The following is a 20,002-nucleotide window of genomic DNA, read 5'->3' as shown; positions in this document are numbered from 1 at the left end:
CTCACTTACCGTACGTTCGCGTCATGCAGCCGTTGGTGATCTTGTTTGTATCAAGTTTTGCGAGGGAACTATCAAGTATCAACTTGCCGAATGCAGGCAGACTTCTACAAACTACTGGATTTTCAAAATGCTATACTAGAACTGGAATTTCTACAACAACAAAAAAAACAGCACTTGGTTAGTCGACCGTCAACTGCCAAAACGACCAAAAGTATAGTTTGTACTGCTGTTGTTGTTGTTGTTAATACGTTTGAATGCACGTCTTGTTACTTGAGGTGAGGTTAGTGTTATCTTCACAAACGTTTTCTATTTTGTCAGTTCATTGGCTTGGATTAGATATGGCAGGCATAAATGTACCAAGCGGAATTCCAGACATGTCTCTGCAAAAAGAATCCAATATAGCAGCTTTTTGTCGTATGGGGCAAGATCTCGTGCAAGAGTTGGTTCAAAAAGTAACCGATGTATTCCAAAACCTGAAACTGATGACATTACCGTACGGAACGGCTCCGAGCAATCAAGCTACGCAACGCTCTTCCGCAAAATTGAACGAGAACTTGAAGCAGATTGAGATGCACTTTAATAAACTGCGGTATGTCTACAGAGAGTGCCAGAGACGTCTTCCGGACGATGTCGAACAATGCGTCCTTGTTCCTTACGTCTCGCAGTCCCAAGACATGGATGACGGCGTCGAAGAACTGCCTATTCAAAAATCCAGCAAGCAAGTAGCGTTGGAGCAGAGAAAGAAGGAGCTCGAAGCCATTTTAACTGCAAAGAACGATCAGTTGAAACGTCTGGTAGATGAGATGCGTGAGTTGGTTTGGGAGATTAACTCGGTTCTGGCTCTACATCGTAGGCCATGATTCCGCATGTCACCCTGTTTGGAATCGGTGTCCTGTGCTCACACTATGTTTTATTTTTTAATTATTTTTTAATATATTACTTTAACTTGGAAAATGATCGCTGTTCACCTGATATATCAGGCAAAACGGCCAGCGATTCCAATCAGGCATGTCACTGCCATTATTGAAATATCATTGCCTGTTTCGATTGCTTGGATGGTCAATGGTCATTCACATATTTTGACACTACCAGTGCAAATGCTAGTCAAAAATAGTACTGGTCCAAGCTAGAAGGCTTCACTATTGTCTCAAATTTTTGTTTGCTAACCGCCCTTATTTAGTGCTGTAGTGCTCAGGTCTTCTCGATATGTCATGCTGATTTTAGAAATGAATTTCCTCCTTGTAGGCTAATATGGATAATATACACTTGTATGTAGATGTGCATGGTGCAGCCTATGCTAGGGTTACCATATTTTGGAAATATGAAAAGAGGACATATTTTCAACTTTCTGGCTCAACTCCCGAAAAAAATACAGTTTTCTTTCACGTAATCAGGTGGTTGACCGGAAAAAAGACGTCAACTTTCCGGCCCAGCTCTCGAAATAGACGCCGTAGCGTTACTACAGTGCTGACTTATTGTGTCTCAGTCGAATTTGGCCCTATTTCTAACCAAAATTTTCAAAAAAGAGGACAAATTCTCTAAACAGGACATTTGGGCATCCTCCAATGACACTTTAAAAAGTATAAAAAATAGTACAAATCCTCTTAGAAGAGGACGTTTGTTAACCCTAGCCTATGCAATATGTATGCATGTGTTGTAGTAGATATGAATGGGTTAATCACTTACTGGGATTTTCTAGTAATAGCCAAGCGATCGAGAAAAAGAAAAGTGTCATAGCTTGCCTAGTTGCACAATGCATATACACTATATTGTCATACATTATTGTCGCATTGTGGTACAAATAATCATGTTTAAAAATCCGCATTTGAGAGGCTCGACGATTACCAGTGAACTCGGCACTTGGTGAATTCGGCCGCACAAACTCGGCACTTGGTGAACTCGGCACTGGGTGAATTCGGCCGTGGTAGATCTCGTAGCGGTACCGGTCACCATGATTGGTTACTGGAATGTTTGCCGGTGAACTTGGCACTTTGGGTGGTTGTCAATGTTGTACGGGGGTCAGGGCATGCGTAGAGTCACGGCGTGATTAGATCACAGACGTAACCGCGGGAAATAACGCGACGCTCTTCACTTGGTGAACTCGACCCTTGGAGGAATTGGCACTAGAACACCTTCGCATTAGAAATGCATTAAATATGAATGAACAATTATCAGAAACGAAATTTAAACGTGTCGTGTCTCGCGGTAGATCTAGTAATCTTGGGACCCTTCAACCCTGTTATCAGGACACCCTAACCCACCCCCAAACCTAATATCCTAACTCACATCCAACTTAAAGACCCTCTCCAAACTTTAATCTTTGGACACCCTAACCCCATCTTTGACCCTAACCCACCTCAAATCCTGATATCCCCACCCCAAACCTAATATCCCCCATATCCAACCCTATTATCCCCCTCCCTTAGCCCTTATACCTCTTCCCCTCTTAAGATACCCTAACCCATTTTCATCCCTAATACCCCTCCCTTAACCCTAATATGCCCCTCCCGAACATTGATATCCGTCTCTCCAAAGGCAAAAAATAATTTATTTTGACGAGATCATGCGAAACATTTGTTGATGAGGAACACTGGCTTGTCGTGATCGTTAAACAAAGAAGCGCCGCTTGATCTTCCACAGCTCCGATCTCACATACAACGCCAAGATCCATCTTCTCAAAACTTACACGTCCGTCACTCACGCCATCAAATCATCAACACCAAGCAAACCGCGCCGTCCCCGCGTGGATGGTATATGAGCGCTGCGTTATTTCCCGCGGCTACGCAATCCATGATCTAATCACGCCGTGACTGCGTGATCTACGGATGCCCTGACCTCCTTACAAGATTGACGAATCACTTGATAATACTATTATTAGTTTAATAATTCATATTAATAGCTGTTATTACACTTTATTACAAAATTTCACGAGAGCTGAATTCATTGAGGGCCGAGTTCACCAATGGCCGAATTCACCGAGTGCCGAGTTCACCGGCAACCGGCCCGACAATAGAAGTATCATGCTGGTGTGTATATAATAAGTGTTGCTTCATTGTTATGCAGTGGAGTCATTGTCGTGGGAGTCATTGATCGCTTTCTGTGATTTCCCTGCTGCAAATCTCCACTTCGAATTTACTTCATAATTTTGATTTGCTGTCATCAATTGATTGCGGTGTGCAATCGACTGATTTTGAATCACAAATATGGTATGTGTATGTGCTTGAGTTATATTCGACAGAAAGTTGGCAAAACGATGGAGACGTAGTAACTTGCATCAATGCTATTCTTTATTACAGAGTGTATTTACTACGGTAACTGTATTTTTTTTAAATATTATCTGCAGACTTAGACTTTATCCCACTAAAATACACAGCTTTTCCTTTAAAGATCGCGGAATGACTAAAGATATAAAAATAACAGGTAATGTTGAAATATTGTAAACATAATAAACCATGTTGGGTTGTCGAATCGAATACCTTAATTTAGGCTCGCTACAGCTTCTGAGCGATGATAACGCAACGGTGGCGCATCGTTTGAAGCTTTGTAGAATCCTATGGGTGTCTTCGTCGTACAATCCACCTCAGAAATTTCAGAAGTTGCTGAATTGGATTTGCTTGCGATTAACGCTGTCGCATCACAGGTATGTGTTTAAATTATTTGCGATAGTTGCAATCACTGCAGCCAATTCTTTCGGTAATCCACATTTTTGCACTATGAAAACGATGATCTCGTCAGAATTTACGAGAGAGAATTTATGAGAACCCTTTGTAGGTAGATAGGTATATATACTAGTACAAAATGTTGGCTGACTAACCTGAAGGTGTAACTGCTGTGCTTTGCGATCAATGACTATTACTGAAGTACAGTGTAGCTGCAATTAATTTATTGTACAACAGTACAGAATTTTTAATCCATCAGCTGGCTCTAGGTGTGACCATGAAACAAACATTTCATTTTTCGCTTGATTCGAAAAAAATTCAAAATGTCCAAATGAAGTGGAGTTGATTCGTATATTGCGAATTTGAACCTCATGCATAGTATCATCTCTATGAAAATGACGTTGATATGCATTACTGTACCCGCCGCCCACCAAATGTTTCATTACACACATAGGCTACTGCCAAGCAAAGGATTAAGCTGCTGCCATTCACATATGCTAATGCGTGTAACTTTAACCTTGTCACAGTTGTGAAGACACTTTGGCATTGCTGAAAACATTAGTTGAATTCTTGAATTCAACTCAACTGCTTCATAGCCTGACGCAGGGTCGCAGTGTGTGCCTCCGTCCATCATTGTTCCAGGTATGCATTGGATACTTTGGTGAATATTTGCCATTTTACTTCACTGTTAACTGTATATGTTGCTTTTACAGACCCTTTCCACAATCATGGACGAAGGCGTCGGTGACGACGTGGCGTCTCTGATTATTCGATTGGATGATATCCTTGTCAGTAGGAAATTTTTATCGGGACTTTCGTCTCAGTTTAGCTTGTTTTCACATTTGCTTGTTTCGTGGATCCGGTATCTTGTCAAGTAAGTTGACTTTTCGATCTTGTATTATGTCTTACCGCCTGACATAGTGGACAACACGAGGCGCTTCTACTGGTTGGGTGGGATAACTATGCCTGCATTACTGTTCGAGTGGTTGCTTTAATATGTTACTTCAACAGGGGTTTTTGGCATTTAATGATTGTCCTATTGGTCAATAGTTTTTAATAGATTGCTATCGGTGATTACTAGGGCGATTGTTTTTTACCTAAAAATAGAAGTTGACATTTTTTGACAATAAAAATCTTGATTGTGACTAAATTTTGCTCTCTTGTATGTAAGTTAGGCGTTTTCGCACATAATCTTGGAACTGGTTGGAACCGTCTGTCATTACGAAGTAATTTGGCCTGAAAAAGCTTTTTGACTTGACTGGCAAATTTTTACACGAGAAAACTTTACTTTAGCGAAATCTGAACCTTCAATTAGGATATTGCGGTACGTTGAGCATAACACCATGTCAACCTATTTGTTTCATTTGACCGTTTATGATTCACAATGAGTAGATAATGGGCCGTTTACAACAGTATGCCTATAACGTAGGCTACAAGCAGTAAAATGTCAAATGATAAGTTCACCGACAGTGAAAACATCTACGATACAAACAAAATGCAGATTGCGAAATATTTTTGACTTCGCAAACAATTTTGACCATTTTTTGACCTGACGCTACAATTTTGACAAAATTTTGCAATGTCAAAAAAAATTGACCGATGATAACTGCTGAGCAGTAGCCTACCATTACTTTTCTACTTCAATATTTGACTGTCTCGGAAACATCCAACCTTTACCTAGGACCAACCTTGCCAATCGTTACTTGAGTTTACCTCCAGAGTTGCTCAAAGTAGTCTTCGTTGGTGCTCAAGCACAAGTAGAAGTAGGGATTACCATGTAGCCTATTGTAAAATAGTAAGTATTTTATTCTTAGGTTACCCAGAAAACTTAAAACTGTTAACTAGGTCATGGGTAGCAATATAATCACTTCAATAAGTTGTGCAATTAGGCAAAACCTAATTGAGTACTTTGAAAAAGTACAAGAACTTTGTTTCCGATCACTTGTGAGTACCTTGGCATTGTGTGACAGCCCATAAGTATTTTATGGTTGTGAAGGCATTGTAAGGACCTCTGAAAAATTACTCCCTAGAATGATGAATGCAGAAAAAAACAGATCGTCCTTATCGCACGCTGCCAATCACGTTTCGTCGCTGATCGCTGAGTGCAAGAGTTATTTCAGAGCTCACAGTATGCACAGACAGGTACGAGGCGAATTTTACATAATTCGGATAATGTCAAGGACTGTCAATTGTTCCGTAGGCACTGGGAACTTTTTGCGAAAGCGTCGCGCCCCTCCTTTTGAAGCTGCATTATGAGTTCACCAGTAAATTTGATACATCGGATTTTGCCGATTTGATCACCGGGTTGGAACAAGTCGTCGTTTATATTCTCTTCCGACGGTGAGCGTTTGCGAGAGTTTTCGCTGATTCCCAGTTTTCACGATCATGAAATTCGTTTCAGAGGAAATTTCCAATTTCCTGAGAGTTTGATGGCAGAGAACGCGTCAGAAGTCAAAGATAAGAACCGCAGAAGTAAAAAGTCAGATCAGAGCAAATCGTTCGGTAAAATGGTGCTGTCTCTAGCAACCAATGATGCCAAGGTACAGTTCATACAATGTTCTTTCCAATTCTCTACTACTTGCTGACGATTACTCCTGACGAGTGTCAGCCGAAAATATTTTGGTTCATTTCAATATGAATAATGAATATACAATTTAACTGTATATTGAAGTTATTTACCTCGATGAAGCTCTGACGGCAAGGTATGTCGTAAAGCATTCTGTTTCCTTCCGAAGGATAAAGAATCGTCAGCGTTGGCTACGCACCGGTTGTCTCTGTTTTTGACATTGTGTCTCAAACACTCGAGGATGGAGTTCCCGGTCAAAGTGAAGATGTTCCAAACTCTGACTAGGCTGTGTTGCAAAACAAAAGGCAGCGACATCGCCGAATGCCAGGACTTCGATACGGTTATCTTTCGAGGCCTTATTAAAGTAATTCTGAGGTGACTCTCGGCTGGATGTGTGTGGAAGATAATTGGATTTTATGATTTCACAGAGCGCTATATCGGAACGTCTTTATCAGCATGTGCTTGACCGGGAACTTGAGCTTTCGCTTCATTCGTTCTTGAAAGACGTGCTCGCCTGTCTGCTGAAGCAGAAAAGATTCAGGTAACTACACAAACTCTGTGTACACAATATTATCACTAGGGCAAGTTTTTGTTGCTGTTAAATCCGTGGAAAGTTGCATTTATTTTTTCATATAAAAGTTTTTTCGCAATTCAGTTTTCCATCCATATTCTCTATTGGTTGACTAAAAAAAAGGTCAACTTTCCAGCTCAGCTCCCAAAATACCCGTTAGAGCGCTGATTTATCGGTATTTCAGTCGAATTTGGCTGTGTATTTCACCAAAATTCTCAAAAAAACAGTGACCGATCTATTTAAATATACTACCAAATATTTCCAGTAAGTCGGTTGCATGAAAAATCGAATAAACTTTCATGAAAAATCGAAAACGTTGCATGAAAAAAATGGAGTTGCACTATAAGATTCCTTCAAACAGCTTACAACTGCATTCTACATAACTTCCGAGTATTTAGGAAGCTGCCAGGAGCTGTAAAAAAAGTTGCAAATGTTGCAAAAACTTGCCCTTGCCCTAATTATCACCGAATATGAGTGATATTTAATCGTGACAATGGTGAAAACACATTTACAATGGTTTTTCTGTACATTTCAGTGGGGGACCCAGTTTCTTGTGTTCGTTTCCCCATTGCTCATATGTCCCCATGCTAATATATCCCCAATTCCCCATGCTCAAAAGTCTCATGTTCTCATATTGCATGCTCATATGTCCCCATGCTAATATATCCCCAATTCACCATGCTCAAAAGTCTCATGTTCTCATATTGCATGCTCATATGTCCCCATGCTAATATATCCCCACTGCCCAATTCCGCATGCTCAAAAGTCTCATGTTCTCATATTGCATGCTGATATGTCCATTGTCCACAAAAATAATTATTATCATCGCCAATTCTCTATAAAAGATGTGCCCATATTCGGGGGTACAGTATGTTTTAGTTGTTTCTTATGGGATTGACCGGTAACGTTATAAAAAGGCATTTCGTCTAGCCTGGCAATGGCTATGCTTTGCTATTGCATTTAAATGCGCTCTTGCATTTACAGTTCAGAGTGGATACAATGTGTCATGTATCTCGGAAAGGTGGAAAAATCTATCATCGAATCGTTCCTGAAAACTATACTGCTAAAATGCATTGCCAGATGTGCCAAAAGTCCGGAAAACGACAAAGTTTTCTATCAATTCATCAATTCTCTCGTTGATGCGTACATGAAAAATCGTCAAAGTACGAGGCTCGTCAACATCATCTTCATTGTGACGGAGGCCGCGACCAGCGGAGATTCCGAATTGGATTTACAATCGGTGTCGGAAGCTGTCGATGAATTCGGCAGAGTGTTGGGGGATAAGATGAGGTCCGAGCTATCTGCCGATGCTATGATGAAAATTTTGTCGGCGGTCGTGGTCAAGCTACTCGCAAAGGTGAGTTATGTGAAAATGTTTCCTAGCGATATTACACTTTATTCACCGAGACGCCGGACACAATTCTGAATATCATTTTGCTGCTTATTAAATTTCAGCTTGTAAGAACTTGTAAGAACTCGAATGCTAGTCGAGTAGTAAGCGTCTTCTTTTTCGAGTAACAAAAATATACGTCTCCACTTGAAAAATATAGTTTCAATACTTCTTCGCCACCGTTATAGCTTTGAAATCTCAGCTAGCTATCGTTCAGCACCAAAACATGTTGGACAAGGCTGTGAATATTCATGTAACGACAATTCTCTTGCAAATCTACAAAACACTCATGGTCTCGAAATACTAAACTATTTTGGATGACGTGTGTCTGTCACAGGATTGTAACCAGCTCACAAGGTTGCGAGTCGCAAGTCAATCTCACTTTTATAGTTTGACTCGAGTCAAGTCGAGTCATTTTCAATTCACCACCGAGTCGAGTCCAAGTCATTATGTTCAGTTTTCTTTTTCAACTCTGCTCGAGTGATATACAATGGCTCACATTCATATTATAGTAATTTTCCTCAGTCCTAACAGTATCTGGTCCTATTTTCCAAGTATCAGGACTGATAGACGAAATACAAATAATGTTGAAACTAAACTATTCTTCGAATTTGCAATTGAATGTCTGTCTTGGCAGTCCTGGTCTCGAGTCATTATGACTTGGTACGAGTCATGCACAATGACTCGAGTAAAAGTCGAGTCAATACAAAAATTGATTCGAATCAAGTCGAGTCGCCAAAAAATCGCGACTCGAGTCGTTACAACCCTGGTCTGCCATATTACATACGTATTTGAACTTATCGAGTCATTATTCCTGTTATTGCATCATAATCTGCGGTACCAGACTCTCAAAGCTTACTATTTTAATTGTAATCGAATCACCCAGATTTTCGATTTTGCCCAACCCTACCGGTAAGTCTGAGACCAATTTTTAATCCACACGATACCGCTGCAGGTCAAAGAGGTGGATACCGACGCTGGTAATGTCAGCAATGTGAATTGCGTGTCGCTACTCGTTGATCTGTTCGACAAAATGTGCGGGAACACTCCCCTGTTGATACTGTGGGACCATCTGTCCGTACGGCGCGAGCTGAAAGACGTGCTGCAGCACCTCGATACCGCCGTGTCGATTTTGCGTCTAAAAATGGCCGACGGCCAACAAAATAGTCTCGGCCTCGCCGCAAGTTTCTTGAAACTCGCAGTCACAGTTTCCATGCTCGGGAATCAGTTGTCAAGATACGCCATCCCAGAAGCTGAGGATATTGAAGAGTGCTTTAACAGCTTACGTATGGAGCAATGCAAAGACTTGCTCGCTGATATGTGTCCGAATCTGAGCGACCTGACTAGGATTCTGTTTTTGCGTTTTGTGTTATCGAAATTGATTGCTGAAGAAGAGCTCTGCATGCGTATGGAGACGGACGAAATACCTGGTGATAGGGATGATCGTGATGGGACAACGTTCCTGTGGCGATGTGTGGACGCTGTGCTGGGCGCCGTGCGTCCTCTTGCAAATGCGCCGGATTTACGAGAAATAACCGGTAGGTGTGTAACAGGGCTGTTCAATTTTTTCTTTCAAATTTCACTGGCTACGTGATGAAATGAATATGTTGGCTAAAACAACGATGCACACCAAATTTGGCTCAATTCCAACCAGTAGAAACGAGATTCTTGCAGTAGAAAGTTTTGAATTTATCATATAAAAAATAAAATTTCAATTTTTTTTTGCCGACCCCTTAAAATTGTTAGGCAGTCAGTAGAGACAATGCAGACCAAATTTGGCTCAATTCCAACCAGTAGAAGCGAAGTTATTGCAGTGGAGAAATTTGGATTTGAATAAAATAGTATTTACGGTGGTTAACTCTTTAACTATTCATTATAAAATCATGGAATTAGAAATTTTGCTACTGCAATAACTTCTAGTGGTTGAAATTGAGCCGAATTTGATATGCATCAACCCTACTGACAGCGTAACAATTGTATAATGTTGACAGAAAACATTTGAAATTTATTTTTTATATGATAAATACCAAATTTTCTACTGCAAGAACCTCACTTCTTCTGGTTGAAATTGAGCCAAATTTGGTGTGAAGCGTTGTTTTAGCCAACATAATAATTTCATCACGTAGCCAGTGAAATTTGAAAAAAATAATTGAATTTGAAATTGAACAGCCGTAGTGTATAATCTGCGTTTGTACGACCGTTGTGAATTACGGGATTAGAGAAGAAATGTCAGATTTTTTTTGCTTGTGTTCTGTTTCTCGACCTCCTTTTTTAGAGTACGCCATTTAGTCGCGTTCCCTGTTTCAGAAACTCCGCTCTTGCAAGTGTTCGAGGTCGTCGTAGAATTTCTTCCGATCGTTTTGAAATCGCCTTCGGAATCCGTCGAGACGTGGCTCTGTGATACGGTGTTGTGTATCGTGAGTTGTTCTGTTTTGCGCGATTTGTGCGAGTCTGGATTATGTATTCGGTTCTACCGCAGATCTTTGACGTGGACGCCCTCGAAGGATCAATGAAAGGAAATGTGTTAGAATTTTTCAAGAATGCGGCTAACGTTCACAAGTCCGGCATGAACGCTTCGATCTTGAACAAAGCGGCCGATTTGTTGTCGAAAAAAGGTGAGCTCTACTTTTTTTTTTGTAAAAACAAACAATTCCCCCCATTGAGGCAGCTTAAACCCAGGTAAATTCTTCTAATCTGGGACCTGCTTGATTCTTTATCGTTGGTCCAAGTATTTTTTTTCTATATGTGCGGAAGTATTGCTTCTCAAGACCGCTGGTTTCCAGCTGCAGTTTTTTGAAATTGTGTTCGTACGAAATCTGTACACGCCTTTATCTCAACCAACCACCGTTTTGCATCCATGAGACATGTGGTGCAGTCATATCTTCAGGAATATACATCTATTGTCCTCAATGCCAACTTTGAAGTGATGTGTAGCATTTAATATTTTCTACATCCCTATTATGGCGTTATTCTGTGTTGTTTAGCACGCGACAGCTCCATATGCCGCATGTCGTCAGAAACATTTCAGAAAGGCGACGTTTTGGCAAAGCTTGTGGCAAGAAATTGCTTGGATGTGGATGCGGCGGTAAGTATTGTATGATTGCATTTCTCAAATCTTCTCCCAGTATGGCTGGGCTAGGTACTTAGGTTATCTGTCATATTTACAGATTGTTCGTAAGGCGCTGGATCGGTACTTCTTCGTTTTGGAGCAATTGAACTTTCGATGCGTTGATAACAATGTTATCGCCACACTTTTCCGCTATCTCGTATACCTGGCTTCTATCGTATCGCGTTTGCGTGCTGTGTTTCCCACGGCTAGTTTTGATGAAATCCTAAGCAGGAATGTTTCTTCGTTTCTTCTCTGCGCTGGTATTTTGATCAATTCGCCAAGTTCCATATCAGCCCATTCTTACTTTGAATCTTTCGATTAAGATGACTGCCCTAATGTGTGTTCGATTGTTCCGTTCGGTGCTGACTTGATGCTGGAGATTGCAAGGTAAATGTCAAAGTGTGATGTTACTTTATGTGTTAGCGCTACTGAGAAAGGTTTTGAATTTTTGTGCGAATTGATGTTACGATCGTACGATATCAACTTGTTACACACACCTACTGTCAGGATCAAAGCAATCGCCGCCGAGGATCACCAAGAGCCCCTATCGTTGTTGATACGCGATTTGATGACTAGCTGCTACTCGTCGGCGCCCAGCGAAGCGTACAAGAATTTGAGAAAGGTATTTTAGAATTAACCCCCGATTATGTCAGTCATCGGCAGCGATAAGATACTTTATTTGAAGTACTCAAGTGGATTGTGTGCACTTCCAGTTTTCTCCGAAGTTTTTGAAACTACTTCCCATTGTACAGGGGTTGAAGCCCACTGCTTGAATTTTATTAGATTATGTCAAGTAGAAAATAGCATTTGGGTTTTGGATAGATCCTCATTACTTGAAGACATCTTGCCGTCCTTGAAAAGTAGCGCTGCCTTAACGGACTCAGATCAGCGCTTGTTGGGAACTCTGAATCGTTCTCTTGCAGATGAGCGACCCAAGCAGCAGTCTGGCCAACGCCGACATGCAAACGGACCTGCTCACGCAGCATATGGAGACGTTGGTGTACTTGTTATCGGCCAGCAGCTCGAAAGGAAAGGTCGTGAGCGTCCAGCCTGATTCCGCGGACAGAAAGAGGAAGCTACGTACGAACGAACAGACTTGCAAGCTCATGAAACTCGACGCGGCGTGCGACGGGGAACAGAACTCGATTCATGATATAATCCGCAAGGATTTGGAAAAACTTAATAAAGGTTTTTTCAACAATACTTTCTGTCAGAATTATACTTTTGGGTTTTAATCACCTTTACAAGTGAGATTATCATAAGAACCGTGTGAAATAGCTTCTGTATCGATGTATCATGGTAACTGAATATATTTTAATTTGTAGAATCATTAGTCATTTTGCTCCATTAGGGAAGATATGTCTCGTAATTTTTGAAGTAGCCACCTCCGGCAGCCCGCTAAGAGTACGCGACCCCTCAACAAATCTAATATTTGAAACTAGTAACTCATTGAGGACTTTCAGTATTTCAAAATTTTTACTTTCTCCTCTGTGGTGTTGATGTCTGTAAGTGCCTTATGGCAGAAAGACATCGACCTCCTATCGACATCTATAATGTCAATGTCGATACCTGTACTGTGGTTACACATTCCCCAATTTACACGCCACATCACAAGTCACAACCTTAACGTACATTCGTCTTCGAATGTCTATTAAAAGTGCGACATTTGATTTGTCGGTATTTTATAGCGAGCGGTAAGTTGCTGAAATCAGGAGCGCCGTCTTACACACAATATACGTTGGAACTACAAGAGTCCAGACTGAAGTGTATCAGCGTGTTGGATCTGGATGGCGGGGCCTCATTGAAAACTGCCCAGTCCATGTTTCAAGCTGTTTTAGGCGAAACAATCACCCCCGGGTATGTCAGCGCTTGATAGTTGTTGCGGTTTCTTGCCTTTATGGTCGCATAGTTGTATGTATTTAGAGAGTGAATTTGGCAAGTCCATGTTTCTGGCTTGTTTTATTCAAGCATTTTAGTCATATCTCAAGAATCTCGATTCTCACTATTAAATCACTTTCAACAGACATAATTTAAAGTGAATATTTGTTTTCCCGGGAGTGAGCCGTATTCTATCCGTTATTTCTGCCTTTCTGGTTGTTAGTCCTGTTGCGCTGTTATCTCTGTGCGACTTATTTGGAATTGCCTCGATTTAATTTTCTGTATCATTTAAATCATCACTCCTTTTCATATCATAACGCCTGACCAAGAATCGTACTTTCAGGTCCGAGATGCAGATAGCTGGCAGGTTGAAATTTCTGACAAGCTGCTTGCAATGCAAGGGCATTCGATACGAGTACGACTTTGACCATTTAGAAGCGCTGATAGGTCTTGACGAAAAAAAGTACTCGATATCGAAGTCGGAAATCGAAGACTGCGCCGTTCATCTGATGTCACGTATGCCTCTGGATGATTTGCAAGAAGGTATGCAGCAATGACGTTACACTCGAATATATATTTGCATTATTTGGCGACGCGTTCAGCGTTAATCGACCAAGCGCACCGGTGCGTAAGAAGTAAGCAGATCGAAGAAATGGATAGACTCATTTCACTTGCCGGGTTTCTTCTCAAGCCAGCGTGTGTGGATATGTTATGTAAGTCTTACATGTTGATTCGATGATGTAATCCTTGGGTTGGGAACCTGTGATCTTGTATTTTTGCCTTTATCATTTTGGTAAAATAGGCAGTGTAGATCCCTAAAAATTTTTGTCTATAATATATATTATGTATTAAATCTTACGAACCGACAATTTGGCAGAGTAGTGAACGTTGCTGCTCGAATAGAAGTAATGTCATTAATTTCTACTCACTTACAAGTAGAAGTAGATTATGGAAGGCGAGGTTGTAATGTCTGGACTCGAGTCACGATTTTTTGGCGACTCGACTTGACCCAAGTCATTTTTTAAAATGCGTAAAAGGACTCGATTTGAGTCAATATTTGTGTTGACTCGACTTGTAGTGGAGTCATTGTGCATGACTCGAACTAAGTCATGTGACTCGAGACTAGGACGAACAAAACAGACATTTCATTGTAACTTTAAAGAATAATGAAGTTACTGCATTGTTGGTATTTCGTCTATCAGTACCGATATTTGAAAAATATGGTCAGAAACTGGTAAAACTGAGGAAAATTACTGTATTATGAATGCGAGCCATTCTATATCACTCAAACAGAGTTAAAAAAAGTCATTGAACAGGATTGAATGGAAAATGAACAATGGACTTAATGAATTGGACTCTGACTTGAGTCCAAACACAATTACTCGGACTCAACCCTCTACTAGCTGACTTGACTCGGGTCAAAACTATAAAAGTGAGATCGACTTGTGACTCGGAACCTTGTGATTTGGTTACAGCCCTGAATTGAAAGGTCGGAAAATGACTTTGGTCGAAGGGTCACATACATGAGCTACTTTTGAAATTGCAAAAAGTATCTTTGAGATTATCGGAAGGACTAATGGCATTATAATAGTTAGACTGTCTTCGAAATGAATTATATGTCACTAATTATTTGTTGTGCGGTGTTAGGGTAGAATGTCGTCGGGTGAAGATAAATGGGTAGACGATGAAGGTAAGAAAGGTGTTCTGAATAGAACGGACTGACACTGATCTTTCAGTGGAAATAAGTCATAAACCTGCGCGCTGTTTGTGGAGGCACGTACTAGAAGTGTTTTTCCACGCCGAATCTCACAAAAAGCCAGCCCACTCCAAAACTTAGAATCAGTATTGGGGATTATGACATCTTGGACTTTTACAAATAACGCGGATGTCTTATTACGGAAAAGGTCTGCCAGTCACCAAGAACCGGTCCCAATCTGGAATCAAATTATGAAAAAAATGGCTTGTTCTGAAATGCAAGCACTACGGCTGACAGTATTCCTAAGGCTCTTCACTCTTGTCGTAATCGATTACACAAATACTCCAATTTATAATCAAATAAATTAAGAATTCTGTCTCGCGCAGTCGTCCAAGACACCTCAAAGGTGGCTCGGAAAAACGGCCACGTATTCACGAAAAATATGCTGCAAACGGCTCAGAATTACTTGGAAATCGGTTGCTGTCAGCAAGATCACATCAACGCGGGCGTACTGGTTCAAGCCAACCGTGTTTTATCTTCCTTGCTGACCATCAAATGGGTAAGTCGGTGTCTTTGTAGGGCTGGTCAAAATCGATCCGAATCGAATGGTTGGGTAACACCTGTTTTGAAGTCATACAGGCAGTAATTACGACATAGATAATCGAAGATTGTATCTTCTTCCTTGTGGTATCAAGCCAAAATATTCCAAGTTACATGCCGTCAAATATAATTTTGTAATTTTATTGCGCTGTGTGGCCATGCTGTCACCCGATCAATACTAAGAGAAAGCTCGGTGCCATGAATATTCGTAGGAAAGGACTATTTTTGTCCTTAATGTTTTAGCGGCATATATACCGACCCATGATATACATAAGGGTTGTCCAAAATCTGGAAAATCTTACAAATCCCCCGTTGTAATGTCTTATTCTATAGATTATTGATAAAAAAACGACACTGAGCCTAAAAGAAGCTCACAGGAATGCCGTTAATATTTCGTGCAAAGCGTTTGAAAGTAGCTGCCGAAGAACGGGCGTGCCACCGACCATAGAACGGCGAGAAGACTAGTAATCATGAAACCACGGCTCTTGATTGGCTAATCGGCTATGCTTCAAAGACCACGACAGCAGCAGCTTGCTGATTAGGTGATCAAGGAGTCTGCTACCGGCTGCGATTCTGAAAGCGCATTGTATGTAGGCTGACAGATAATGATTTAGGATTGATTCAGGGTATGTTGAGGTACGAAATACATGATGAACAAACGACAGCTGCTTCACAAAAACGTCTAAAGCATGACCGCTTTATTGTGAAGGAAGCCGCCGCGTAGCCTATATGCCTTGTTTTCAACGAGGGAAAGCATAGGCGCTTATGCAAGTGGCGACGGATTCCTAGTTTCAGAAAGGATATATCAGTATTGAATACATATATAAAGCTTAGCAATGACACTATAATTTGTGTAATCTTATTGGGCTCGGGTTGTAGTACATAGTTAAGTTTTGAAAGCTCTAAGGATCGGCTGATTCAGCGGGTTCTGTTGGGCACTTGTCAGATGCTTCCATCAAACTATATTCACTTACAAGTGTTGTCAAAGTCCTTGATGATAACGCAGAAAAGAGGTGTAGAAGTAAGCACAGACTATACTTGATATGATATACAAACTATGCTGGTTACTGTGCACTATGCAGCATTGTATGTGCTTACCTTTACACCCCTTTTCTGCGCGATTATTAAGGACTTTGACATAACATATCCAGCATAGTATGTGTCTGCGTTATCATCAAGGACTTTGACAACACTTGCAAGTGAATACAGTTCGATGCAAGCATCTGACAAGTGCCAAGCATAACCCGCTGATTCAGCCGATCCTTAGAGCTTTCAAAACTTCAACTATGTACTACAACCTGAGCCCAATAAGATCACACAAATTATAGTGTCATTGTTAAGCTTTATATTCGTATTCAATAATGATATATCCTTTGTGAAACGAGGAATCAGTCGCCACTTGCATAAGCGCCTATGCTTTCCCTCGTTGAAAACAAGGCATATAGGCTACGGCGGTTTCCTTCACAATAAAGCGGTCATGCTTAAGACGTTTTTGTGAAGCAGCTGTTGTTTGTTCATCATGTGTTTCGTACCTCAACATACCCTGAATCAATCCTAAATCGTTATCTGTCAGCCTACTTACAATGCGCTTTCAGAATCGCCGCCGATAGCAGACTCCTTGATCACCTAATCAGCAAGCTGCTGCTGTCGTGGTCATTGAAGCATAGCCGATTAGCCAATCAAGAGCCGTGGTTTCGTGACTACTAGTCTTCTCGCCGTTCTATGGTCGGTGGCACGCCCCTTCTTCGGCAGCTACTTTCAAACGCTTTGCACGAAATCTTAACGGCCTTCCTGTGAGCTTCTTTCAGGCTCATTGTCGTTTTTTATCAATAATCTATAGAATAAGACATTACAACTGAGGATTTGTAAGATTTTCCAAATTTTGGATAACCCTAATATACATACACACGATCTGTGCATTGCATATGCATACCATGAGTGCATAATGTGCAATTGTGCATATGCCGCTGGACAACGAAGGTGCAGATATAGCCTTGTACGGCTTTCTAAGTCTTGCACCACCCCTCCATCCTATCCCAGTAATGCATGAGCGCCAAGCGGGGCGCTTCATCGTCCGTAATTGTCGTAGCAATGTGCTTGTATTCTGATTAATGGGGATTCAAGAGGACCGAGTTTTCAGTGATGGAAAGGAAGTGTAGAAACTATATCTCTCGTTGGTATGGTAATTCGTAGTTTAATTGGCTCTCACTCTGGCTACTTTACTCGGTTTGAGTATTCGAACCATTGTGCCAAGCCCTAATCACTGGATGAAACGCTGGTGTGTGTTGCAGACCAAGTTCCAAACCACGGAAGTGTGTAACGTCCTGGTGCTGCTGCACGCGATCCCTCTGGAGCATTTGTACGAGACTAAAGGTCGGATGTTATTGAGCTAATTCGTGTTGAATTTAATCTCGACGACAACGACCGCTTTATTTGTCGCAGGGCCCGAGATTTTCATTTCTGTCTTCGAGTCCTACTGCGCGGTGGTGCACGACGTGATAGTAAGGCGAGAGAATCTACGGTTTATCGCCGCTCTGTGTTTGGCGTCGTTTCGAAGATTGTGGAAAGCCGGTCTTCATGTGGCGGAACAGAGGTTTGTGTTTGGCTACAAAGTCAAAATTATTTTGCAAACTGCAATATGTTGGTATCGTAGATGTTTGCATTGTCGGTGAACTTCTCATTTGACATTGTGCAGCTTGCAGCCTACATTATAGGCCTACAGTTGTAGACGGCCCGGTTTCTGCTCATTGTGAATCATGAACGGTCAAATGAAACATAGGTTTACATAGTGTTATGCTCAACGTTCCGCAATATCCCAAAGTTGGAAAGAGGGCTAAGCCAGGTATTGGCCACATATGGCAACGTGCTAATTGTCAGAATGAAGCAACACGGTGCGTCACCGGCAGTGTACACAGAACTTTGATGTTGCCAGCCAACAACTACTGCTGTTGAACGTTACCTCTCCATTCTTGACAACCTCCTTAGTCAGGACCGACACTTTCAATACAAAGGATTGTCTTTTTATTGCAGAAAAAACAGCCGCCACTTTAGTCAAGCCGCGACTGCTATCAAATGTGCCGGTTTTCTCGAAAAACTCTTCCAGTTGATTGCTGACAGTTACAAGAGTCAATTCACGAAGGTAAGCTTCTGAGCAAAAGACCAATATCAAGTAATCATCTTCGTAAAACAATGTGATTCACAAGCGGCCTGTCTTTGACACGTTAAATACCGGATGCTGTTCACTGCAATGTAACATTAGAACCTTTAACACTACAATTTGATGATTATATCAATTATTGTGACGCCCTTGTACTGGTGGCTGAACCATTGAACCATTCATGAATTTTTCAGTGCGCCTCTTACATCATTGCGGATTATATCTGTTTGGTATCATCGATGACAATTATACCGTCGACTCGGGTGAGAACTTTTGTAACTGCATATCCTGTGAAGACATCGCATATTAAACTGTACAAATTTGTTTAGAAATCGTTCACGGAAGCGGCGTATCAACTGCTATCTATGATGGACGAATACGACGTGGCCATGATAAGAAAGGCGATGCCAGCAGATATTCGAGAGCAATTTCAGTCCTTGTATATTGACTACAGGAGGAAATTCAAATACAGGGGTTTTGTTTGAACGTTGTGTGGGGTTTGTTTTTCATTTCCGGTCGGAATTCAGTTGAGCAGGGGTCTTCGACTATAGGAATTTGAACATATGTGTCAACAGCTTGGTTTCGTAACCTGAATATAGATAATGGTGCATTGCATGCCTTCCATGATGTACGGTCTTAAGGGGTCAGTGTAGAAGTATTAATCAGCCTAATTTTGCCTGCTTTCACTATCAGTATCAATTCATTAATAATTTTATTTCAAAACACCACAGTACAATAAAAGGATAGGAAGCTGTCAAAACGACTTGAATAAGGCTTTGAAATTAGACAATAGACACCCACCTGGGCCTAGGCGATGTAAATAACAGGCCTGCACACTGGATGGAAGGAAATAGGGTATGACATAACGACTAGTGACGAGTAATTCTGTTTTTAGACAACTTCTACTTGTAAAGTAGCTGTGAGATACGTTTGCATGACTTTTTATAAATGAGGTTGCCATATCAGGCGGACGAAATAGCCCCTGTATCACTTTCACTGAATATATTTTCAGAACTTGCACCTGTTTGTAGGGTCGCTGGTCAGTTGTGAGAAAGCAGCCTGCGATTTTGGCAGAAGTCACACCCAACACACTGCTGATAGCATTTGACACCACCAAATCTACTATTGGAACTGACTCTAGTAATTTTTAGGCCTCCATTTACTATATCCACTGAAGCGGTATAGACATGTCTTGGAAATTGCTACTTCCAAATAAGTAGAAATTTATGTTACTTCTACTCTCAATAGAGAACCAACGCCGACTAGTTCATCACTACGTACCACACAAGTATACAGTGTACACATTATACAATCTTCCATCCAAGGAATACAGCTTGTTACGTAGTTCGGTACCTCCGCTCAATGAATAACTGTTT

General features: G+C 41.1%; 3 protein-coding genes across 3 annotated transcripts in view; 2 read left to right on the top strand and 1 right to left on the bottom strand.

Moving 5' to 3' along the window:
• Positions 1-20,002, bottom strand: part of LOC145444222 (uncharacterized) — a 118,984-nt gene that overhangs the window by 86,583 nt on the left and 12,399 nt on the right. The gene's annotated exons all lie outside the window — the stretch shown is intronic.
• Positions 18-3,344, top strand: LOC145444255 (mediator of RNA polymerase II transcription subunit 30-like). The gene is made up of 2 exons (XM_080322207.1): positions 18-864; positions 1,007-3,344. The coding sequence occupies exon 1, from the start codon at positions 255-257 to the stop codon at positions 858-860; it is 606 nt and encodes a 201-aa protein (XP_080178333.1). The 5' UTR covers positions 18-254; the 3' UTR covers positions 861-864; positions 1,007-3,344.
• Positions 3,292-19,117, top strand: LOC145444212 (uncharacterized). The gene is made up of 27 exons (XM_080322148.1): positions 3,292-3,420; positions 3,487-3,640; positions 4,187-4,301; positions 4,373-4,533; positions 5,690-5,801; positions 5,860-5,999; positions 6,061-6,199; positions 6,395-6,589; positions 6,654-6,766; positions 7,781-8,153; positions 9,142-9,724; positions 10,494-10,603; positions 10,666-10,801; positions 11,171-11,271; positions 11,354-11,555; positions 11,619-11,682; positions 11,803-11,917; positions 12,219-12,483; positions 12,984-13,152; positions 13,517-13,716; positions 13,776-13,886; positions 15,256-15,428; positions 17,761-17,842; positions 17,912-18,062; positions 18,500-18,608; positions 18,821-18,889; positions 18,956-19,117. Exons 1-27 carry the CDS (start codon positions 3,396-3,398, stop codon positions 19,109-19,111), a joined length of 4,323 nt encoding a protein of 1,440 aa, XP_080178274.1. The 5' UTR covers positions 3,292-3,395; the 3' UTR covers positions 19,112-19,117.

Source organism: Botryllus schlosseri, chromosome 8 (genome assembly GCF_051294905.1).
Source record: "Botryllus schlosseri isolate E-star chromosome 8, Bs_hap1, whole genome shotgun sequence".
In the NCBI taxonomy this organism is placed as follows: Eukaryota; Metazoa; Chordata; class Ascidiacea; order Stolidobranchia; family Styelidae; genus Botryllus; species Botryllus schlosseri.
The sequence above is the reverse complement of the archived record's forward strand: the minus strand, read 5'-3'. Positions and strand labels throughout refer to the sequence as shown.